This window comes from Chrysemys picta, chromosome 17 (assembly GCF_011386835.1).
Source record: "Chrysemys picta bellii isolate R12L10 chromosome 17, ASM1138683v2, whole genome shotgun sequence".
Taxonomy (NCBI): domain Eukaryota; kingdom Metazoa; phylum Chordata; order Testudines; family Emydidae; genus Chrysemys; species Chrysemys picta.
Genome location: NC_088807.1, coordinates 8,016,577 through 8,040,475, shown reverse-complemented (window position 1 = coordinate 8,040,475; position 23,899 = coordinate 8,016,577). Strand labels below are relative to the sequence as shown.

General features: G+C 61.4%; 1 protein-coding gene across 11 annotated transcripts in view; it reads left to right on the top strand.

Annotated features, from left to right (window-relative positions):
- The window catches only part of LOC101937993 (deleted in malignant brain tumors 1 protein), a 179,975-nt gene extending 161,533 nt beyond the window's left edge, over positions 1-18,442 (top strand). For 6 of the 11 annotated variants that reach the window (XM_065570740.1, XM_065570735.1, XM_065570745.1 and 3 more), the window contains 7 exons: positions 239-556; positions 12,261-12,569; positions 13,148-13,180; positions 14,683-15,054; positions 16,362-16,670; positions 17,266-17,591; positions 17,880-18,026. In XM_065570740.1, the coding sequence (XP_065426812.1) occupies positions 239-556; positions 12,261-12,569; positions 13,148-13,180; positions 14,683-15,054; positions 16,362-16,670; positions 17,266-17,591; positions 17,880-17,888 (1,676 nt within the window). In that variant the 3' untranslated portion in view covers positions 17,889-18,026. Of the gene's footprint in view, positions 1-238; positions 557-12,260; positions 12,570-13,147; positions 13,181-14,682; positions 15,055-15,626; positions 16,119-16,260; positions 16,671-17,265; positions 17,592-17,879 lie in introns of those variants that run through there. The other 5 variants (XM_065570736.1, XM_065570737.1, XM_065570741.1 and 2 more) reach the window with 5 other exon arrangements.
- Positions 18,443-23,899: the final 5,457 nt, after the last annotated feature.

The following is a 23,899-nucleotide window of genomic DNA, read 5'->3' as shown; positions in this document are numbered from 1 at the left end:
TAAAAACCTCACTTCTGGATGTTTTTTAAACTCATGAAAGCTTATACCCAAATAAATCTGTTAGTCTTTAAGGAGCCACCAGACTCCTTGTTGTTTTTGTACCTATTGGAATGCACATGAGCAACACATCTCGAAAAACAACAGTTACGAGAGGTAGGTAACAGTTTTTTCACTAGAATCACTAGTGATCAGATGCACAGGAACCTCCCTGAGTGTTTCTTCCCTTGGGCGTTTGCAGACGCTGGCATCTCAGAAGTGGCTCAGATCCGACTGGCGAACGGCCCGAATCACTGCGCTGGGAGGGTCGAGGTGCTTCACAACCAGCAGTGGGGAACCGTGTGTGATTACAGCTGGGACTTACAGGTGTGCAGGCAGCTGGGCTGTGGGACGGCGTTATCAGCCCCAGGAGGGGCTCAATTTGGGCGAGGATCTGACCGTATTTGGCTGGCTGACGTCAACTGCAGAGGGACAGAAGTTGCCCTCTCCGATTGCAGGGCTCGGCCTTGGGGAGACAGTAACTGTACCCACGGAGAAGATGCTAGTGTTGTGTGCACAGGTAACTTGTATCCATCACGTCATTGTGGGTGGTGCAGGGATCAGGCTGGGAAGCTTTCAGACCCAGCTCTCCTGTTTGAGTCATCACTGAGAGAGAGACACCCCCAGCCTGCACTGCCCCCCCCCCCCTCCAGTGCAGTCCAGTCTGGTCTAGGTCACCAGTCTCCTGGGAGTGACCCCTTTAATGTGCTGGGCCCTGAGGCCTCCGTACCCGTCCCCAGGGGCAGGGCCGTGCCCTCAGCACCAGCAGCCCCGTCTCTCCCCACGGCGCCCTGCAGTGAGCCCAGCCCAACCTGCGGGAGGCTTGTACTGGGCCCCTCCAGGGCACCTGGCCGAGGGAGCCTTCCCAGCCGCACCAGCAGTCTTGGCATAGAGAGCAGGGCTAATAGTCACCTGGCTGCAGCATCCCGCAGCCCGGGGCTGGCACGGAGAGGCAGAGCTAAGCCACTGTCCAGGCTTGAGCTCTCGGTGTCCTTTCCAATCCCAGGTGAGCAGGGGCGGCTTTAGGCCGATTCAGCCGATTCGGCTGAATTGGGCCCCGCGATAAGAGGGCCCCGCGCTGCAGCTCTCCACCCTGTCCCCAGCTCACTTCCCCCTCCTCCCCTCCCCTGAATGCTCCGCCCCCTGCTCCTCCCCCTCCCCTGCTTCCCGCGAATCAGAGGTTCACGGAAAGTCTGAAAAGAAGCAGGGGCGGGCAGGCAGCACCAGATAACCCAGGGTGGTGGGGGGCGCGAGAAGGGCTCCGGGAAGGCACGGCCTAATCCGGCCCCAGTTCTGGCTGAGTGCGCCGGCCTGCGGCGCAGCTCTGGCGCAATCCACTGCGTGGATTCGGCTCCGGCCCCCCGGCCCGGCCCCCGCGGCGCGGCTTCGGCTCTGGCCCCCCGGCCCGGCCCCCGCGGTGCGGCTTTGGCTCCAGCCCCCGGTCCGGCCCCCGCGGCGTGGCTTCGGCTCCGGCCCCCCCGGCCCGGCCCCCGCGGCGCGGCTTCGGGTCCGACCCCCCCAGCCCGGCCCGGCCCCCGCGGCGCAGCTCGGGTACGGCCGCCAAGGGGCTCTGGGCCGGACCCAAGCCCGGTGAACACGGCCGGAGTGCGCCTTGATTCCTGGGGGTGGGGCTTGCTGCAAGCCCCGCCCCCAGGAATCGGGCCCTGCTCTTGCTAAAGCCGGCCCTGCAGGTGAGCCCGGAGCTTCTCGCCAAAGGCAGCTCTTCTCGCCAAAGGCACCAGGCAGGGCCCTGCTGAGCATAGGCGGCGAGATATATGGGCTCATGGTGCCCGGGCTCCAGCAATATTCAGGGCCCGGGGGCCCGGCTCCACCAATGTTTGGGGCCGGGTCTCTCCCCCAGCCCCTCCTGCTGCCCCCACACGCCTTCCCTGAATATCCCCCCACCCCCACTTGCTGCCCCCGGCGCCTTCCAGTAGGGTTACCATATCTAACAAATAAAAAAAAGAGGACCCTCCACGGGCCCTGGCCCCGCCCATTTCCCCACCCCCTTCCCCGCCCTAACTCTGCCCCCTCCTCCCTCCCACTCCCAGCCACGTGGAAAGGGCTGCCCAAGCGCTACCGGCTTCACGGTTTGCCGGGCAGCCCCCAGACTCTGTGCCCCTGGCCGGCGCTTCCCCAGTGCAGCTGGAGCCCGGGAGGGGAAGCGCCCAGCTGGGGGCACAGGGTCTGGAGGCTGCCCGGCAAACCGTGAAGCCGGTAGCGCTTGGGCTTCGGGCAGCCCCCATGCCTCCGGACCCTGCGCCCCCAGCCGGGCACTTCCCCTCCCGGGCTCCGGCGGCGCAGGGTCTGGAGGCATGGGGGCTGCCCGAAGCCAGTAGCGCTCAGCTCTTAAACAGAGCCGAAGAGTCGGGGAGGAGCAGAGCCGCTGCGGCCGGAGGCTCTCCTCCTCCCCTGACTCTTTGGCTCTGTTTAAGAGCCGGGCTGCCCGAGTGCTACCGGCTTCAGGCAGCCCCCGTGCCTCCGGACCCTGTGCCGCCGGAGCCCGGGAGGGGAAGTGCCCGGCCGGCGGCTGGGGTCCGGAGGCAAGGAGGCTGCCTGAAGCTCATAGCGCTCGGGCAGCTCGGCTCTTAAACAGAGCCGAAGAGTCAGGGGAGGAGCAGAGCCGCCGCGGGAGGGGAAGTGCCTGGCCGGCATTTTCCCGGACATGTTCGGCTTTTTGGCAATTCCCCCCGGACGGGGGTTTGAGTGCCGAAAAGCCGGACATGTCCGGGAAAAAGAGGACGTATGGTAACCCTACTTCCAGGGTCCTGGCACAGAGCAACTCTCCCCTGCAGCTCCATGCTGCCTCCCTTCATTAACTGCTGCCGCAGGGTCCTAGTGCCCCCCATTCACTACTGCCAGGGCAGGTTCACCCTGAGCCTGCCCTTCCCCCTCAGACCCTTTCATTTTCCAATGGGACCCTCCACCAGCACAGGAGCCCCCCCCCGCCCACAGTCACCGCTCCTGCCCCACGCTGGACAAGGGGCAGCCCCACCCCCCACCCCCAGTGAGGCTAGAGTGAGGGGCAGCAGCAGGGGAGGAGGTGCACATGTGATGGCAGCCCCCTCCCAGCACCCACCGCAGGGGAGGCGAGGGGGCTTCCTGTGTCTGAGAAGGGCCCTGGGAGCACATGCAGTGACAGTGGTGTGAGGTGAGTGTGGTGCAGCAGGGAAGTGGGGGGGGGGGCTCCCCCGTAGCTCGCTGCTGCCTGTGGGGAGGGGGCTGGGGGGAATCCTTCTCTCTGGCCCTTGCCCCGGGGCAGCCTGTCTGCACCCCAAACTCCTCATCCCCAGCCCTGCCCTCACCCCTGAACCTCAACCCTCTGACCTATCCCTGAGCCCCCTCCCACACCCCAAACCCCTCAGCCACAGCCCTCACCCCTGCACCCTAGCCCTCTGCCTGAGCCCCTCCCACACCGCAAACCCCTCATCCCCACACCCACCCCAGAGCCCTCACCCCAACCCTCTGACCTAGCCCTGAGCCCCCTCCCACACCCCAAACCCCTCAGCCACAGTCCTCACCCCTGCACCCCAGCCCTCTGCCTGAGCCCCTCCCACAACCCAAACCCCTCATCACCAGCCCCACCCCAGAGCCCTCACATTTTTACATTATTTAAAAAAATATACAGTAACTCCCCACTTAACGTTGTAGTTCTGTTCCTGAAAAATGCTACTTTAAGTGAAACAATGTTAAGCGAACCCAATTTCCCTATAAGAATTAATGTAAATTGGGGGTTAGGTTCCAGGAATTTTTTTTTTTGCCAGACAAAAGACTATATTTTATATATATATACACAGTATAAGTTTTAAACAAACAATTAATACGGTACACAGCAATGATGATTGTGAAGCTTGGTTGAGGTGGAGGAGTCAGAGGGTGGTCTATTTCCCAGGGAATGCCTTACTGCTAAATGCTGAACTAGCACTCGGCTGAGCCCTCAAGGGTTAACCCATTGTTGTTAATGCAGCCTCACTTAGAAGGCAGCACGAATGGAGGGAGGGCAGGGTGGAGACAGCATGGGAGAGAGAGACAGAGACACACACCCTGTGTGTGAGAGAGAGACTTAGAGATAGTAGCTGCTGCCAGCAAGCTCCCTCCATTCTGAGCCCTGTCGTGTCGTTCCCCCCGTGAGATGTGGGGCAGGAACGGGGGAGGGGGACACCCTGACAACAGCACCCCTCTTCCCCCTCCCCCCCCCGCACATAGGGTGACCAGACAGCAAGTGTGAAAAATCAGGACAGGGGGTGGGGGGTAATAGGAGCCTACATATGAAAAAGACCAAAAATCAGGACTGTCCCTATAAAATTGGGACATCTGGTCACCCTACCTGCATAGTAAGCAGGAGGCTCCCAGAGCAGCTCCAAGGCAGGGGGCAGGAACAGCACAGGGCAGTGGGTGGGAGGGACACCTGAACTGCCCAGCAAATTACAGTCTGCCAGGCGGCAGCCACACAGGGAACTTAGAGGGGCTGTCAGCCCACCCTAGTTCCAAGCCCCCACCCTTCTTCCCGCTCTTCCCGCAAGCAGTGGACAAAGCAAGCGGCAGCCAAACAACACTATAAGGGAGCACTAGGCAACCTTAAAAAATCATGTTCTCTAATTCAGAGGTTCTCTAACTGTGGTCCACGGACCACCACTGGTATGCGAGCTCCATTCAGGTGGTCTGCGGATAGGTCCCTCTAAGGTGCACTCCTGGGCGGCCGCGCATGAGAGAATTAAGGGCTACCCACCTAATTAGTGGAGCTGCGCAGGCGTGGCTCCTCTAATTAGGTGCCTGGACCCTGGAGAAGATGCACATGTAAGGTGAGGTGGTGGCCTTGGGGGGAAGAGGGAGTAGGTAGGAGGGGCCGTGGTGTGAGAAGAGGGGGTGGGGGGAATTTGGGAAGTGCAGGGCTACGGCGGCCAGAGAAAGAGGCTCAGGGCTGCGGTTGCCGGGTGGAGACCCCCCTCCGTCTTTCCCAGCTTCAGCTCTGTGGCTGCTGTGGCAGGGGAGAGACCCCCCTACTTTCCAGCCAGAGCTCAGAGGTTGCTACTGTGGGGGAGAGGGAGAGAACCCCTTTCTTCCCAGTCCCAGTTGGGGGCTACTGTGGCAGGGGAGGGAGGGCACATCCATTACATTAGAAAGGTTAAGACTACTGATATTAAAATATGAGTTGTGTGCTTTTATGTGTAGAACGAAAAAAGTTAATTATTATTTAGGGGTTTTTTATATAGCGCTTTTATCCAAAGTGCTTTACAATAGTTAGCTAACAGTACGTACAACATTTGGAAAGATCAGTAAGTGGTCTGCCAAGACCCTCCGCAATTTTCAAGTGGTCTGCGGAAAAAAAAGTTTGAGAGCCCACTGCTCTAACTGATCAGCAACGTAACAACAAAACAACGTTAACCGGGACGACTTCAAGTGAGGAGTTACTGTATATTGGCTTACAAGGCAGGTGTGAGTGCGTGGGGGGGGGGGGAATGGGGGACCTGGACTTAGACTTGTTCTGGGCACCACCAAAAATTATACAAACCTGCCGCCCCTGCTACTGACTTCACAGCAGGCCAGGGAGACACGAGTGTCCCGTGATCAGCACTGGGGCTTCCCTTGGTCTCTGGACCCTCTGCTGATCTGGGTCGGTTTCTGTTCTTTAGCGACCCAGTCACGATACCTAGCCAGCGAGGAGCCTCGCTTCTGCTCGGCTCCAACAGCAGCGTTAACCCCCATGTCCCTGCTGCGTAGTGACACAAACCACAGCGAGAACCTGAGGCACACACAGGAGTCGTAAAAATAACACAGAAAATTCCCACTTCATCATCCCCTTCCCCCGGGGCCGGGTGAGGCTTTGGGTGATGGGCTGCAATATGAAGGGTGAACCACTGCCCTGGCTCCTCCCGCCCCACCCCCTGGGCTCTGCACCCCACCCTCTGGGCTCTGCATCCCACCCCATCCCCTGGGCTCTGTGCCCCAGCCCCCCTAACCCCTGTGTTTTTGCCCCCCACCCCTGAGTTCTGCACCCCCCGCAACAATCTCTGGGCTCTTCCCAACAATCCCCTGCACACTGCCCCCGATCCCCTGGGCACCGCACCCAATCCCCTGAGCTCTGCACACACACTCACCAACCCCTGGGCTCTTCCCCCGATCCCCTGCACCCCCCTCCCCCCACCCCTGGGCTCTGGCCAGGGACAAAGGCATGCAGAAGCCCCAGTGGAATGTAGCTCCCAGGGCTAAATGAACTGGAGCCCCGCCCTGCAGCTGGGTGGGGCAGCACCTCTCACGTGGGGGAGGGGAGCTCCCTGCCCCTGCTGCCCTTCCCAGGGGAAGAGCTCACCCTGCTGGGTGGGAGATGCCTAGGTTCTGCATGGCCTGGTTTGGAAGCAGAGGGCCCCTCCCAGGGTGTGTGCTGGGGCTGCAAGGGCCGAACAGGGGGTGGCTCTGCACCACATGGCAGACACCCCAACGGCCTGACCATGCCAGCAACCCGGCCAGCAGGGAGTCCAGCATCTCTGCCCTGGGCTGGGCAGCTCTACGCCGGGGAGATCAGTTCATGGCGCGTCCTCCGTGACAGAGCTTGGGAAGCAGCCGGCGACCCCAGCAGGTCACCACCTGCTCAAAACCTCATTACTCCTGGGCATTAACACCAGCTCCCCTGAGCGCAAAGGCCCCGGGAACTGCCGGCAGGAAGGAGCTGGCGAGCCAGGCAGGGCACCTTGGAAGCGCGGGCAGGAAGGAGCTGGCGAGCCAGGCAGGGCACCTGGGAAGCGTGGCCAGGAGGGGGCTGGTGAGCCAGGCAGGGCACCTGGGAGCTGCATGAGGAGAGATCCACACACCAGAAGATGCAGCGCGGGCTGGCCCAGCCAGACACTCACTGACCCAAGGCCGCAGGGGAAGGCCAGGAGAGAGACACAACACAGCAGGCAGGGACAGGACCCGTGACGAGGGAAGGGGGTGTCAGCAGGAACCCGCTTCACCTCCCGCGGGGGGCCGGGGGAGCTTGTGCTGTTGGTGGGTCCCTCGCCCGGGCCTGGTCTGTCAGGACGTCTCTCTCAAGCTCAGGCCAACGACAGGCCAAGTGTGTCCCAGGGGTCTCGGGGTCCCAGGAGCTGGGGGACAGCCAGGCTGGGGGAGCGACCTCCTTCTGATCAACCCATCTCCCACCAGGATCCCTCCCCCAAAGTTGTCTTCTAAGGTGCCTGCAAGCTCCTATCGGGTCAGGCTCCCCCCTCCCTCAGCTGCCATGTGGGGGGAGCCCCCTCAAACCCAAAGCACCAGCTCCACCAGAGAAGGAAGTGGAGCCGGCTGCAGAGATTCCGGGCAGTCAGAAGGGGAAGCAGTCAGAAAGTTGGGCCAGCGCCATGGGACTCAGGACAGTCACAGAGTGGGGAGGTGCCTCTGAGGTCCCTGCTCTAGCCAGCAGATGCCACTCCCTCCGCTCCCAGAGCCAGAGATAGAACCCAGGAGTCCCAGCTCTCAGCCCCCCATGCTCTAACCACTACACCCCACTCCCCTCCCAGAGCCGGGCCAGCACTGCCTGTACAGGGAGAGTGCCCCCCACTGAGCTCCTGCCCTGCTCCCTGCAGCACTGGCCATCCATTGCCACATCAGTGGGTTCATTTGCAGGCAACACTATTGACCGCAGTGTCACTCCCCTGCCCTCCTCCCCCAGCCCTGGGACACGTGCTGAGCCCGGTGCCATGGTGCCAGGAAATGATCTTGTGACCGGTCCATGGGCCGGCCCCTCATTCCTGTTCCTCCCATGCTGACCTGGCAGTCCTGGGCCAGCCCTTAAAAGGGGCTTCCCGGGCTGGGTGGGGTGAGAGCAGCGCTTGGCACCGGATCGCGGCAGGATGGAGCTGCTCGCCCCGGGGGAGCCATGGATCTGCGGCTGTGCCTCTTGCTCTGATTAGTTGAGGGCCCCTCTGGGTGTGTAAGTGTCACGGAGTATTGGGGAACTCAGGGCCCTGCATCCCCGGCTTCCTGCGATTCACCATGACTCTCAGCCAGCCAGTAAAGCAGAAGGGTTCTCATGTTACACGCTCAGGTATTCTCCTTCGGGCAGTCTCCCATCCCCCAATGCAGACTATCCTAGCCACACTCCCCTGTCAGCATTCACAGACCACAGTAAGAACAGGCCCAGTTCGTCACATCTCTCCCCCTTTCGAGACCGAACTGAGCGGGATCACTTCAGCCAGTGACCTGGGGAAGTTCGAACCTACCCCCGTTCCCATGGATGCCCCCGCATCCCTCCCATTCCTTGGTGAGAATTACAACAGGCCCCTCCAGTTTCACGCCCCCCCTTAGGTCGGGGGTGCTTGATGGCACTCGCAGTTCGCATGTGGGAAGGTTTATGCGGCCTGTGCCCTTTTCCCACCCCCATACCCCTGGGGTTCCAACTGGGCTGTGGTCTTCTCCCAGCGCTCCAGTCTGGAGGTCTGTGCTCTGGGCTCTCTTGGTTTAGAGCCGCCCTTTTAACCTTGGCCACCCTCCAGAAAGGATCCTTTATGCTGGGCAAGGGTCCTAAAGCTGTTTTCCCCTTGTCCCAGGCCTTCCTCCCCCTCTGACAGGGGTCACAGGATCCGCAGTACTGTCGGACAGTAACAAAGACCCCAGGCCAGTAAAAGCTCCGTAGCAGCCTCTGCTGGGTACGCCAGGTTCCCTGGTGCCCTGAGAGGGGGGTGTCATGGGCCCGGCACAGCAGCTGGCGGCGATACTTCTGGGGTACCACCAGCTGCCTCCTGATCCCCCCGACTCCATTTTCCCTGGGGGAGCCCATTCTCGGTACAGGAACCCCTTCTCCCACAGGAACCTTTTCTGGCCACCTCGTCCCATGGTCTGTACCGCATTGAGGTCGGCCAGGTCCCTTATCTTCCACAAGGAGGGATCTCTCTGCAACTCGGCCTGGAACTCAGCAGCTGGGACAGGGATGGCCACCTGCTCTTTCTCGCCGGCTGGGTCTGAAGCTGCAGCCTCCCTGAGCCGTGTCCCTGGGCGTTCCCTCCCCACCAGGTTAGGGTCCTGCGCCTCAGGCAAGGCACCCCCCCCCCAAGGCCAGGGCGCAGTGCCCCTCGCCAGCTCTGACTGCGGGTCACAACCAGTGCCCTTTGGGGGTTGCTTGGCCAGTTCTCCAGGTCCCCTCCCATCAACACCTCAGTGGGCAAATACGGGTGTACCCCCACATCCTTGGGGCCCGCCTTGGCCCCCCACTTCAGGTGTACCCTTGCCACGGGCACTCTGACTGGTGTCCCGCCCACCCCCATCAGGGTCAGGTAGGTGTTGGGCACCATCTGATCTGGGGCCACCACCTCGGGCCGGGCCAGCGTCACCTCTGCGCCCGTATCCCAGTATCCATTGACCTTCCTCCCATCCACCTCCAGGGGAACAAGGTACTCTCTCCGGAGGGACAGCCCCACACCTACCGTATAAACCAAAAACCCTGAGTCTGGAGCATCCAGCCCCCTAGAGGAGCTGGCCTGGAGCTCTCCTCCCTCCTTAGCAGGTGGTACTCTGCCAGCCCCCCTTCCCTGGGAATGCTGCCTCTCGCCGGGCTGGGTCTCTACCCAGTCAACTCTCTGTGGGTTCGGTCTGCTCAGTCTGTCCCTGAGCCTGGGGCACTGGGCCCGTATGTGGCCTTTCTGGCCACAGTGGTAGCAGCCCATGTCCCATGGGTCCCCTTGAGTGGGTCGGATGGTCCTGACGCCGGATGTTCCCCTTTGATGGGGTTTTTCTGTATTTTCCCATGGGGAGGTCCCATGGTGACTCTCTCTCTGCGTTGTGGTGGGACTGTTCCTTTGGGACTCCTCCCTGTTATCTCCTGACCAGCTCTTTACAAACTCATCGGCCAGCCGGCCTGCATGTCGCGGGTTCTCTGGCTTTCTGTCCACCAACCACAGCCTCAGGTCGGATGGGCACCGCTCATACAGTTGCTCCAGTACCAGCAGTTTGACCAGGTCCTCCTTCGTCTGGGCCCCATCAGCCCACTTGCTGGCGTATCCTTCCATGCAGACGGCTAGTTGCAGATATGAGATCTCAGGGGTTTTATCCTGACTCCAGAACCTTTCCCGGTACATCTCAGGAGTCAGCCCAAACTCACGTAGCAGGGCCTTTTTGAATAGTTCGTAGTCCCCTTTCTCTGCCTCTTCCAGTTGGCGGTACAATGCCACGGCTTTGGGGTCCAGTAAGGGGGTAAGGACCCGGAGTCTGTCCGCGGGATCAACCCGGTGCAGCTCGCAGGCCGTCTCAAAGGCATCCAGGAAGTCATCCATGTCCTCCCCCTCCTTGCGTGGGGCCAGGATGCACTTATCAAAGCTCCGTGCAGTCCTGGGTCCCCCCTCACTCACCGCAGCCGGGGGTTCACTGCCCTTCAGTCTCGCCAGTTCCAGTTCATGCTGACGCTGTCTCTCATTCTCCTCCCGTTCATGCTGCCTCCGTTTCTCTTTCTCCTCCCGTTCATGCTGTCGTGTCATGTTCACAATCCTCCAGCTCTCTCAGTTTTAGCTCTTTCTCCCATTCCAGCCAATTCCGCTCCACGGATGCCGAACGTCGGCGGGAGGATCCTCTGCTGGCCGGCGAGCTTCGCCGGGAGGATCCCCTGCTGGCCGGGGGGGTCACGGCGCCCTCGGTATTTGCTGGGCTCCTCCCCACCCTTCCCCTAGGCATAGGAAGGAGGGATCTCGGGAAGCCCTCAGCAGCTGGCTGACCACTCCCAGCTGGGACAGACACTGGTGCCTGCGCTGCATTTGCCAGGCTGCTTCCCTGAGACACAGGGATCAGTTCATTCGCGCGATCTCCCGCCTCCAGCTGGGCAATGAGCTGTTCTTTGGTGAGCCTCCCACTGCGCAGCCCCCTCTGCTTGCACAGCTCCACCAGGTCGCTCTTAAGCCGCTTGGCATACATCTTCCTGCTGGCCACTCACCGGCCTGTGTGCTCACAGCTCCCCACAGTTCCCAGGGAGACCCCTAGTGTGCCAGCCCTTCTCGAGGTCACCACCTCTCTGCCAGGGTCGAGCTGCAGACTCCTCCGCCCCTGGGACCACTCGCTGCGATCCCCCCGGGGGACCCTGTTACCGCAAAAGTCCCTCTCGCTGGTCACACACTCCCAGGGGTAATAACCGTCTCTCTCCCACTCTTCAGCAGGCCTGGTCCCCGTCAATCCCCCTTCGTTTTACTGCTCCCCAGTCACTTACTGCAGGAAGCGCCGTCCACGGGGTGCAGTAGATCCCGCCGCTGCCACCAGTTGTCACGGAGTATTGGGGAACTCAGGGCCCTGCACCCCCGGCTTCCTGCGATTCACCATGACTCTCAGCCAGCCAGTAAAGCAGACGGTTTATTTGGATGGCAGGAATACAGTCCAAGACAGGTCTTGCAGGCACAGACAACAGGGCCGCCCTCAGTTAGGTCCAGCTTGGGGTCCCAGGGCATCCCAGCCCCCCGCTTTGGGAGGTCAGAGCCATCTCTGCCTCCCAGCCATCTCTCCAGCCCGCTTCCAACACTGCCTTCAGCGACCCCTCCCACAGCCTTTGTTCAGTTTCCCGGGCCAAGGTGTCACCTGGCCTCCAACCCCTTCCTGGGTTCTCATGTTACACGCTCAGGTATTCTCCTTCGGGCAGTCTCCCATCCCCCAATGCAGACTATCCTAGCCACACTCCCCTGTCAGCATTCACAGACCACAGTAAGAACAGTCCCAGTTCGTCACAGTAAGCCCCTGCATCCCAGGTTAAATGCACATACTGCTGAGTGGAAATGGGAGCGAGGGGTAATGGGGAGGAGAACGAGCTTATGGATAAGGGACAGGATGGGGAGCCAGGAGTCCGGATACACGCTTGTCTTGGTCCCAATGTCTGATGGTTAGAGCAGGGAAAGGGGGCCAGGAGCAGGGGGAGGGGGCCAGGTTCTGTCCCTGTCTCTGGCTAGGGAGTGGGGAGGGGGGGCAGGTTCTATTCCCTGCTCTGCACAAGGCTCACTGTGTGACATGGGCTAAGTCACTTCCTGTTTCCGTGCCTCAGTTTCCCCTCGGTAAAGCAGGGGCACTGATGCGGCGCCATTTCCTGGGCTCAGTGACCTGTCTGTGCAGCATGTGGCGGGAGGGAGGTGCGGGAGAAGGGCCCAGGGTTAGTGTCGTGGGAAAGCCCATTCTGTCCTGTTCTGCACTCGCTGGCAATGCCTCGCGCTGAGCTGGGCCTGCAGCCCCTGGGATCTCCCCGCCCAGCCCCGGAACAGGCGTCCCAGCAGCTGGGTTTGCTTTGCCAGACGTGAGGCTGGTAGGTGGCCCCCACCGCTGCGCCGGGCGGGTGGAGGTGCGTCTGGACGGGCGCTGGGGCACCGTGTGTGACGACGGCTGGGACCTGGGCGACGTGGCCGTGGTGTGCAGGCAGCTGGGCTGCGGGAAGGCCATGGAAGCGCTGAGTCGTAAAGTGTTCGGCCCGGGCAACGAGTTAGACCCTGTCCTGATGATGGACGTGCAGTGCCAGGGGACAGAGGCGGCGCTGGGGAGCTGCTCGTACATGGATCCAGGGGACTTCTGCCAGCATGATGAGGACGCAGGGGCCCGTTGCAAAGGTGAGCCGGCCTGGGGAGCCCTGGCCCTAAGGGAGGGATGGGAGGATGTCTGGGGTCCCAGGGTGGGGTGCTCAGTTCTGACTGAGCGGCCTTGCTGGGTGAGCACTGCACAGTCTGCCCGGGGAGCGGGGAGGGGACCTGACAGGTCTGGAGGGTGGGACAAGCAGGGCCTGGGCTCTGCTCCCTGTCATGTCCCCTTGCTCCCTGGTGGGGGTACAATGAACTCGCCTGTTTCCCCCCTCAACAGGGGATGTGGCTGAGCCCTGCCCTGCCGAGTCCCCCCACAGGGAGAGGGCCTCAGTCTGTGTGCTGGTGGGGTCAGGCAGTGCCCTGAGGGGGCTGGTCTGTGTACCAGGGAGAGGAGAAAGGAAGAGCAACCAATGGGCAGAAGTCCTGGGCCTCCTGCAGCTCCCCCATTCCCCTGGGTCCCAGCACGTGTCACTGCTGTGTCTGGCTCTAACAGCTCTGGACTTTGCCCTGCCTGGCGCCACTTTCCTGCAGGTGCCTTGGGACCGGGAAGCTTTGGGGTGCACGGGACCCTCTCTGCTCCTCACAGTTTCCCCCTTGTCTCTCTCCAGCTGCCGACGTGGGAGTCTCCTCCTCCTCCTCAGGTATGTATTTCTGGCCCCCAGGGGGCCGCCCTTTGCCAGAGCCCAGGCCAGGATCCCAACCCCCTTGGCATGATGGCTGGGGCCTGTGCAGAGGTGACCACGGCCACCCTTTGGAGAGTCAGCTGCCCGAGCACAGGTCCCAGAGTGCCACGGTGTTAAGGCAGGTTAGGTCACAGAATGCAACAGGAGCGAGGAGACTGACCGAGCGCAGATACCAGCATACAATGGAAGTGAGGTGGCTGCCTGAGTGCAGATCCCAGCATGCAATGGGAACAAGGCAGCTGCCTGGGTGCAAGCACAAACAGGAGCAAGGCACTAGGAGCTGCCCCTCTGTGAGCTGTGACTCATTGCAATGGAGCATGTTCCCCTGGGAACGTGGCATCACCTTTTTCTCCCTCCAGCTCTGGTTTCACCCTGTGCTATAGTTTCACTCAACACTGGGATCTGCCAGCCATATTGTGTTAGATCAAAGGGAGCAGAAACCCCAGCTATTTCCCACTTCCCCCACCACACCCCTTACTTCCCCTACAACTCTTAGCAAAAAAGCTGCTAGTCCTTTCTGTGTTCACACTCAATCTAGCCCCTGTCCTCCAGGTCAGGGTGGCCCCTCTCTCCACGGGGTACCTGCTTGTTGTCACACTGACCCAGGCCCCCATTGCATCCCTGCCCTCACACAGCGCGTGGACCATGTGCTGTGAGCCTGGCGCATGAAGACTGTCCAGGCCGAGCAGCACAGGGCACACGATGGCCCTCCCAATGTGTATGCAAATGAGGTAGGAAGGGAGCTGTACAGTCTAACCAGCCCACCTGGGGGCAGAGTGCCCTGCATGCAAATGAGTGGGGGCAGGTAGGGACACGCCCACCTTGCTCAAGGGAGCCAGGGTCTCTCCCCTCCAGCTGCCAGTCCTGGCCCCACAGCAGGGCACTACCCTGTCCCCAGGAGCTGTGTGCTCTGCAGGCAGGCGGACGATCTTGAGGGGAGACCATCCATCTTTCCCTAGTGATCACGTGGCCAACGGGAAGCTCTGGGTGCTTTAATCCACATACTGCTGAGTGGAAATGGGAGCGAGGGGTAATGGGGAGGAGAACGAGCTTATGGATAAGGGACAGGATGGGGAGCCAGGAATCCGGATCCACCCTCGTCTTGGTCCCAATGTCTGATGGTTATAGCAGGGAAAGGGGACCAGGGGCAGGGGGCCAGGTTCTGTCCCTGTCTCTGGCCTGGCAGGGGAGGGGAGATGGGGCGGGTTCTATTCCCTGCTCTGCACAAGGCTCATTGTTTAACCTGGGGTAAGTCACTTCCTGTCTCTGTGTCTCAGTTTCCCCTTGGTAAAGCAGGGGCACTGATGCGGCGCCATTTCCTGGGCTCAGTGACCTGTCTGTGCAGCAGGAGGGAGGTGCGGGAGAAGGGCCCAGGGTTAGAGTCGTGGGAAAGCCCGTTCTGCCCTGTTCTGCACTCGCTGGCAATGCCTCGCGCTGAGCTGGGCCTTCTGTCCTTGCAGCCACTGGGATCCCCCCGCGCAGCCCCGGAACAGGCGTCCCAGCAGCTGGGTTTGCTTTGCCAGACGTGAGGCTGGTAGGTGGCCCCCACCGCTGCGCCGGGCGGGTGGAGGTGCGTCTGGACGGGCGCTGGGGCACCGTGTGTGACGACGGCTGGGACCTGAGCGACGTGGCCGTGGTGTGCAGGCAGCTGGGCTGTGGGCCGGCCATGGAAGCACTGAGTGGTAAAGTGTTCGGCCCGGGCCCCAAGTCGGAGCCTGTCCTGATGCTGAACGTGCAGTGCCAGGGGACAGAGGCGGCGCTGGGGAACTGCTCGTACATGGATCCAGGGGACCTCTGCCAGCATGATGAGGATGCAGGGGCCCGTTGCCAAGGTGAGCCGGCCTGGGGAGCCCTGGCCCTAAGGGAGGGATGGGAGGATGTCTGGGGTCCCAGAGTGGGGTGCTCAGTTCTGACTGAGCGGCCTTGCTGGGTGAGCACTGCACAGTCTGCCTGGAGAGCGGGGAGGGGACCTGACAGGCCCGGAGGGTGGGACAAGCAGGGCCTGGGCTCTGCTCCCTGTCATGTCCCCTTGCTCCCCGGTGGGGTACAATGAACTCGCCTGTTTCCGCCCTCAACAGGGGATGTGGCTGAGCCCTGCCCAGCCGAGTCCCTCCACAGGGAGAGGGCCTCAGTCTGTGCTGGTGGGGCCAGGCAGTGCCCTCAGGGGGCTGGTCTGTGCACCAGGGAGAGGAGAAGGGAAGAGCAGCGGATGGGCAGCCGGCCTGGGCCTCCTGCGGCTCCCCCATTCCCCTGGGTCCCAGCACATGTCACTGCTGTGTCTGGCTCTAACAGCTCTGGACTCTGCCCCGCCCGGCGCCACTTTCCTGCAGGTGCCTTGGGACCAGGAGGCTTTGGGGTGCACGGGCCCCTCTCTGCTCCTGACAGTTTCCTTGTCTCTCCCCAGGTGCCTCCTCAGGTATGTATTTCTGGTGCCCAGGGGGCTGCCCTTTGCCAGAGCCCAGGCCAGGATCCCAACCCCCCTGGCATCACAGCTGGGGCCTGAGCAGAGGTGACCACGGCCGCCCTTTGGAGAATCAGCTGCCCAAGCATAGGTCCCAGAGTGCAACGGTGTTAAGGAACCTGCCTGAAGTTAGGTCCCAGCATGCAATAGGAGCGAAGAGGCTGGCCAAGCACAGATCCCAGAATGCAACGGGAGCAAGGTGGCTGCCTGAGTGCAGGTCCCAGCATGCAATGAGAGCAAGGGAGCTGCATGAGGGCAGTGATGATGTGACGACATGGCCAGCAGAAGCTCTGGGTGTTTAATGCATGTGCTGCTGAGTGGATATGGGAGCGAGGGGTAATGGGGAGGAGAACGAGCTTATGGATAAGGGACAGGATGGGGAGCCAGGAGTCCGGATCCACCCTTGTCTTTGTCCCAATGTCCTATGGTTAGAGCAGGGAAAGGGGACCGGGGGTGGGGGCCAGGTTCTGTCCCTGTCTCTGGCCAGGGTGTGGGGGGCGGGCAGGTTCTATTCCCTATGCTGCACAAGGCTCACTGTTTCACCTGGGGTAGGTAACTTCCTGTCTCTGTGCCTCAGTTTCCCTTCAGTAAAGCGGGGGCACTGATGCTGAGCCATTCCTGGGGTCTCCCCGCACAGCCCTGGAGCAGGCGTCTCAGCAGCTGCATTTGCTTTGCCAGACGTGAGGCTGGTAGATGGCCCCCACCGCTGTGCCGGGCGGGTGGAGGTGCGTCTGGACGGGCGCTGGGGCACCGTGTGTGACGACGGCTGGGACATCAGCGACGTGGCCGTGGTGTGCAGGCAGTTGGGCTGTGGGCCGGCCATGGAAGCGCTGAGTGGTAAAGGGTTCCGCCCGGGCGTCAAGTCAGACCCTGTCCTGATGAGGAACGTTCAGTGCCAGGGGACAGAGGCCGCGCTGGGGAGCTGCCCGAACACGGATCCAGGGGACCTCTGCCAGCATGATAAGGACGCTGGAGCCCGTTGCAAAGGTGAGCCGGCCTGGAGTGCCCTGGCCCTAAGGGAGGGATGGGAGGATGCCTGGGGTCCCAGGGTGCAGTGCTCAGTTCTCCACTGAGCGGCCTTGCTGGGTGAGCACTGCACAGTCTGCCCAGGGAGCAGGGCGGGGACCTGACAGGCCCGGAGGGTGGGACAAGCAGGGTCTGGGCTCTGTTCCCTGTCACACACCAAAGGGCAGGGTTATGAAGGGAAAATGCCCTCATGCGGCAGGGTCAGCGTTCACACGCACCATCCGCTACTGAAACATCCTCAGCTTACTCGCTGCCGAGTCCAAGCCTGGGAGGGGCGGCCCTGCTCCCACCACGGGACACCGGAGTCATGTGCCAAGGTGAGAAAGCAGCGCTGGCACCAGGCCCTCACCCCCTGCCAGAGGCCCAGGTCAGGCAGCGTGTGCCGTGGCAACAGCTGCCCCTCCTGGTTGGGCACACAGGGCACAGACAGCACAGCACTGGCGCCCCTACCATGTGGGGGTCAGTGCCTGGCAAGTCCCCTCCACCAGCCAGGCCATGCCTGCTCAGCATGCATTGGAGCACCGACGCACCTGACCCCCCCGCCCCCTCCTCACAGAGCCCTTCGCACTGCGGCTGGCGGACGGCCCAGGCAAGTGCTCCGGGCGGCTAGAGGTGCGGTATGATGGGCTGTGGGGCACCGTGTGTGACAACGACTGGTCGGACACCAACGCCCAAGTGGTCTGCCGGGAGCTGCGCTGTGGCCAAGCCAAGCCACTGGCCCCAAAGCTGCAGGATTGGCCCCGCTTTCGCCAGGGTACAGGGAAAATCTGGCTGGACAACATCCGCTGCAAAGGCACCGAGGAGACCCTGCAGAACTGTGCCCACCACTTCTGGGGCTACCACAACTGCACCCACCAGAAGGACATCAGCGTGATCTGCCAGGTGCATTGTCACACCCAGGGAGAGGGAGATACATGGAGCCCCACAACTTCTGGGTTCTATCCCAGCTCTGGGAGGGGAGTGGGGTCCAGGGGGCTAGCAGAGGGGCTGGGAGCCAGGACTCCTGGGTCCAGGCAGGCAGTGGCTGTAGGCACTGGCTGTGTCACTGAAGGGGTGAGGCTGGGGCTGGCAGAAGGACACAGTTGGGTGAGGTGCCTGGCACTCCCTGTATCCCTCGCCCGAGGCCATGGGCAGTGCTCCCTAACCACCTGTGCTCTCTTATTCCCACAGGACAACTGAGCCGGCCACAGCTCCTCCACAGCCTCCCATTGATTCCCCCCGTCCCCGAGCTTTCAGTGCATCCCCCATGCCGCCAGGCCCTTCCTCTCTGTTGCCAGGCTCCCCGGCTCTGTCCGCCCAGCCCGCGGATGGCTGTCGGCTGTGTAGGGGCATGGCTTGGTGAGTGCCCGGGGGGATTCCCATTTCAGGGATGAACGCAGGCGCCCAGGGCATTCCCCTCCCACTGGGTGCCACACTCTGTGGGCTGCAGCACAAAGTTGGCACGGACTGGGGCTCACATCTCAGTAGCAGTGGGGCAGCTTGCCCTGGCAGGCCCCACTCGGAGCATGGGTCTCCTGGCCGTTGCTCCAACTGCGGCCAAGGGTGTCGTCCCTGATAAACCTCGCCACTGCCAGGGTGGGGCTGCACCCCCCCTTCGGGGGCCAGGACACACGACTGTCTCTCCCGGATGGGGTCTGTGCTGCATGGACAGGCAGGAGCTGGGAGGGGGAGAGCCCTGTGTGCCACACGCCATCCCAAGCTGAGCAGATGCGAATAAAGAGCTGAATCCACTGGATGACCGACTGCCCCGTGTCTGCCTGCGTCCGCCAAGCGCTCAGCGCTGCACAGGTGAGCCCAGGCCTCACCCAGCACAGGCCTCACCCCAGCCAGTTCACAGCTTGGCACACTGGGAGCAGCCCAGTTCCCGAGAGCTGTGGGCAGAGGGGTCCGGAGTGGCCAGGCACAGCAATGCCCATGGAAGGAAGGTGCTGCCTCCAGAACTGGCCCAGAGACAGCGAGCTCCTGCAGGCTTTGGGAGTCCCGGCTTCGGCCAGTAGGTGGCAACAGTCTGCATGACAGCACACACACCCCACTCCTCAGTCAGTCCCTCCCAGGGCTGGGGATAGAACCCAGGAGTCCTGGCTCCCAGCCCCCTACTCTCAGCAGTTGTCCCTGTTCCCTCACGACTGGCTGGTTTCCCTGCCGGCACTGGGCCAGTGTAACTTCTCCCAGCATCTCTGGGCTGTGACCATGTGTCCTGGACAGTAGCAGATAGTGGCTCCATGGAGTCGGGCCCACACTCCAGGGGTGCTCCGACCAGGCCCACTCTTCTCTGCCCCCCACTCTCTCCTGCGGGGGGCAGAAGCTTGGTGCTCGTGGCACTGAGGCTCCTGCTGCAGTAGGGCAGCCAAGCTCCCCCTCCCCTGCCTCTTCTCACAGCTTGCTCCCTTCCCGCCCTCCCCCTCCCTGCCCCACCCCACTCCCTGGGCTCTGTGCCTCACCCCCTGGGCTCTGCACCCCACCCCATCCCCTGGGCTCTGCGCCCCACCCCATCCCCTGGGCTCTGCACACACTCCCACTGATCCCCTGGGCTCTGCACCCCATCCCATCCCCTGGGCTCTGCGCCCCACCCCATCCCCTGGGCTCTGCACACACTCCCACTGATCCCCTGGGCTCTGCGCCCCACCCCATCCCCTGGGCTCTGCACACACTCCCACTGATCCCCTGGGCTCTGCACCCCATCCCATCCCCTGGGCTCTATGCCCCATAGGCGCAGACTTCCCCTCTTTCTCCTGGGTGCTTGACCCCCTCCCTCTGCCCCCAGCCCCGCCCCACTCCACCCCGTCCATAAGGCCCCGCCTCTTCACACCCCTGTCCTGCCCCCATTCCAACACTGTCCCCGCCCCAACTCCTCCCCCTTCCTGCCCCTATTCTAACTCCTTCCCCAAATCCACGCCCTGGCCCCACCTCTTCCCCACCTCCTCCCCTGGGCACACCGTGTTCCCCCTCCTCCCGGAGCATGCTAATGCCGCCAGCTATTTGGCAGCATCCCGTTGGGAAGCGCTGGGAGGTATGCAGCGCGCTCAGGGGAGGAGGTGGGGCGGAGGGTGAGGGGAGCTTGGCTGCCAGTGGGTGTAGAGCACCCACTAATTTTTCCCCTTGGGTGCTCCAGCACGGAGCACCCACGGAGTCAGTGCCTATGCTGTGCCCCATCCCCTGGGCTCTGCGCCCCACCTCATCCCCTGGGCTCTGTGCCCCACCCCCATCAACCCCTGTACTTTTGCCTCCCATCCCATGAGTTCTGCAACCCACCTGCCCCACCAACCCCTGGGCTCTTCCACCAATCCTCTGGGCTCTGCACCCCATCCCCTGAGCACTGCAACCCCCCACCCAACCCCAGGCTCTTCCCCCAATCCGCTGGGCACTGCACCCCCACCCCAGGCTCTGCCCAGGGACAAAGACATGCAGAAGCCCCACTGGGGCATAGCTCCCAAGGCTAAATGAACTGGAGCCCCGCCCTGCAGCTGGGTGGGGCAGCACCTGTCACATGGGGGAGGGGAGCTCCCTGCCCCTGCTGCCCTTCCCAGGGGAAGAGCTCACCCTGCTGGGTGGGAGATGCCTAGGTTCTGCATGGCCTGGTTTGGAAGCAGAGGGCCCCTCTCAGGGTGTGTGCTGGGGCTGCAAGGGCCGAGCAGGGGGTGGCTCTGCACCACATGGCAGACACCCTAACGGCCTGACCATGCCAGCAACCCGGCCAGCAGGGGGTCCAGCATCTCTGCCCTGGGCTGGGCAGCTCTACGCCGGGGAGATCGGTTCATGGCGCGTCCTCCGTGACTGAGCTTGGGAAGCAGCCGGCGACCCCAGCAGGTCACCACCTGCTCAAAACCTCGTTACTCCTGGGCATTAACACCAGCTCCCCTGAGCGCAAAGGCCCTGGGAACAGTGGGCAGGAGGGGGCTGGCGAGCCAGGCAGGGCACCTGGGAAGTGCAGGCAGGAGGGGGCTGGCAAGCCAGGCAGGGCGCCTGGGAGCTGCAGGAGGAGAGATCCACACACCAGAAGATGCAGCTCGGGCTGTCCCAGCCAGACACTCACTGACCCAAGGCAGCAGGGGAAAGCCAGGAGAGAGACACATAACACGGCAGGCAGGGACAGGACCCATGACAAGGGAGGGGGGGTGTCAGCAGGATCCCAACTCACCTCCCGTGTCGGGGCTGGTGGAGCTGGTGCTGTTGGTGGGTCCCTTGCCCGGGCCTGGTCTGTCAGGACGTCTCTCTCAAGCTCAGAACAACAACAGGCCAAGTGTGTCCAAGTGGGTCTCGGGGTCCCAGGAGCTGGGGGACAGCCAGGCTGGGGCAGCGACCTCCTTCTGATCAACCCATCTCCTACCTGGATCCCTCCCCCAAAGTTGTCTTCTAAGGTGCCTGCAAGCGGATGGTGGGTGGAAGTGCCCAGCCCCTTGGTTCTCTGCTCACCGACGAGGCCCAGGTGCTGCCCCTCTCCCCCATCTCCCATTTTTGGTTGTTGGTTCTGGTCCCAGACTGCCCTGGTGTCATGGAGTCACCGGGCGATGCTCTGGAACTACTCCCTACAAAGCCAGTCAGGACTCTGGGGGAGCCTCCTCTCTCTGAGCAGACTGTCGCCAGGTGTGACGATGCTGCCGGGGTACCCAGCTGAGCTCAATCAGGGTGAACTGCAAACAGAATGAGGCAGATAAACCCCAAACACTGGTGGATATTCCAATACTTAGATTTACCAAACCAGCACAAAACAGCTTCTATAGTACCTCACTGGTTACTCAGAAGTCCAAACAACGCAGTTCTCTTAAAGTGCCCAGCCTCAGGCCTCCATCCAGACACACCTGTCAGATATGATGATGATTACTGAAAATCTTATCTCATCATATAAAAGAAAAGGTTCTTCCAACCCCAAAGGATCAGCCACACACCCAGGTCCGATTATAACTTAGATCCTACCCAAAATACACGCTTATAGCCAATCCTTCTTAACTAAGCCAAAATTTATTAAAAAAGAAAAGAGAAGGAGTTGGTTAAAAGATCACTATACAGACAGACTTGAATTCAATTCTTGAGGTTCAGATACACAGTAGAGATGAGCTTGTAGTTGCCAACAGTCCTTTTGGAAATAGTCCATAGGTTATAGTCCAATGTCCATATTCAGGGTGACTCCAGTGACTGGGGATCTCAATCCTTATGGCTCAATCCTTTCCCCCTCTTGAAACCCAAAGCAGATCTGAGATGAAGTAGGATCATGTCCCAGGGTTTTTATACATTTCCAGCTGCCTTTTGGCCTGAGCAAACAATAGGCTTAACTTTCCTTCTCCTAAACATCATGGTAATTAGCACAGGATAATTTATCCATTAAACAGTTCAGATACAGGTTAGCACAACCTTCAAAGAGACATAGAGACAATAATACTATTTCCCTCAAGTGTCTCCCTAAATACTGATACTCCTTTTTTTAATCTTTGAATCAAAGCTATAGACAAGACTTGTTTGCTTACATCACAAGACCTGAGCAAACATCTACCCTTCTATCTCTAACAATGCAGACTTGCATTTCAAAACTCTCTTTATTTACATACCTTCCTAACCAGTTTCTAAAGTTCACCCATGGGTCAGGTCAGTCTGTGAGGTAATTAACTCTTTCTGGCCCTGTCGCCTTTCAATGAGATATTAAATTACACTCATAATGTCACACCAGGGCAAGAAGCTTACCCAGCTTCGACCTTCCTGGGTCTGACCTCAGAGCATTCAGCATCCCCTTCCACACCGTGCACTTCCCACAGCGAGTCCGCACAGGCGGGGCTCCTGGGGAAGCCAGAGGGCCCTGCACCCCAACTCCGCAGTCAGACGTGACTCTCAGCCAGCCGGTAAAACAGAAGGTTTATGAGTCGACAGGAACACAGCGTAGAATGGAACTTGTTAGCACAGAAATCAGTGACTTTCAGCCAAGCCCATCTTGGAGGGAAGGGAGCCCAGAGCCAGGGCTCTGGCCCTCCTCCTGTGCCCCAAGCCAGCCGAGACTGACTCGCTTCCAGCTGCCTGGCCCCTGCCCTGCCCGTTGCTCCTCCTCCGGCCTTTGTCTGTCACCTGGTCACATCCCCCTCCTGGATCTCAGGTTACGAAGGGGCGGCCGTAGCATCCATGCAATCCTCACACCTCGTTCACCAGGCATGAGCACAACATCGGCCTTGAGTTACAGCTGGAGACCAGATTGTCTGAACTCAGCCAGCGGCCAGCTCCCTTGGGACCCTTCCCCAGCAGCGGTGTGTGACCTTTCACACGCTTTCCTCCACTTTCCCAGAGCTAAGCCGACAACTGGGGCAGGCCTCCTAGGCCCCTCTTATTACAGGGAGCTGCAGGGAGTGGGGCAGGCGGCCAGCAGGGGGCACCTTCCTCTCACTCCAATGCCCCAGAGCAGCACTAGGGGGCCTGTGCTGCAGGGAGGGGAGAGGAGCGACTAGTAGAGGATGGTCTCCCTTCACAGTCAGAGCTCCAAGCCGATTGCCCCCTTTATGCTTTCCTCTCTCTGGGGGGCGGGGGTTGCCCTGTCCCCTGCCCACCTGAGTGCTGGTGTCCATGCTGCCCCCAGGATCTCTCTGCTGAGAGGGGGAGGCAGTCAGGCCTAGGGTCCCTATTGGGTCAGACTCCCTCCTCCCTCAGCTGCCATGTGGGGGGAGCCCCCTCAGACCCAAAGCACCAGCTCCGCCAGAGAAGGAAGTGGAGCCGGCTGCAGAGATTCCGGGCAGTCAGAAGGGGAAGCAGTCAGAAAGTTGGGCCAGCGCCATGGGACTCAGGACAGTCACAGAGTGGGGAGGTGCCTTGAGGTCCCGGCTCCCAGTCCCCCTGCTCTAACCACCAGACCCCACTCCCCCACCAGAGCTGGGGAATAGAACCCAGGAGTTCTGGCTCCCAGTCCCCCTGCTCTAACCACCAGACCCCACTCCCCTTCCCTTCCATCCCCTCCCAGAGCCGGGGCCAGCACTGGGGCCAGCACTGCCTGTACAGGGAGAGTGCCCCGCACTGAGCTCCTGCCCTGCTCCCTGCAGCACTGGCCATCCATTGCCACATCAGCGGGTTCATTTGCAGGCAACACTATTGACCGCAGTGTCACTCCCCTGCCCTCCTCCCCCAGCCCTGGGACACGTGCTGAGCCCGGTGCCATGATGCCGGGAAACGATCTTGTGACCGGTCCATGGGCCAGCCCCTCACTCCGGTTCCTCCCATGC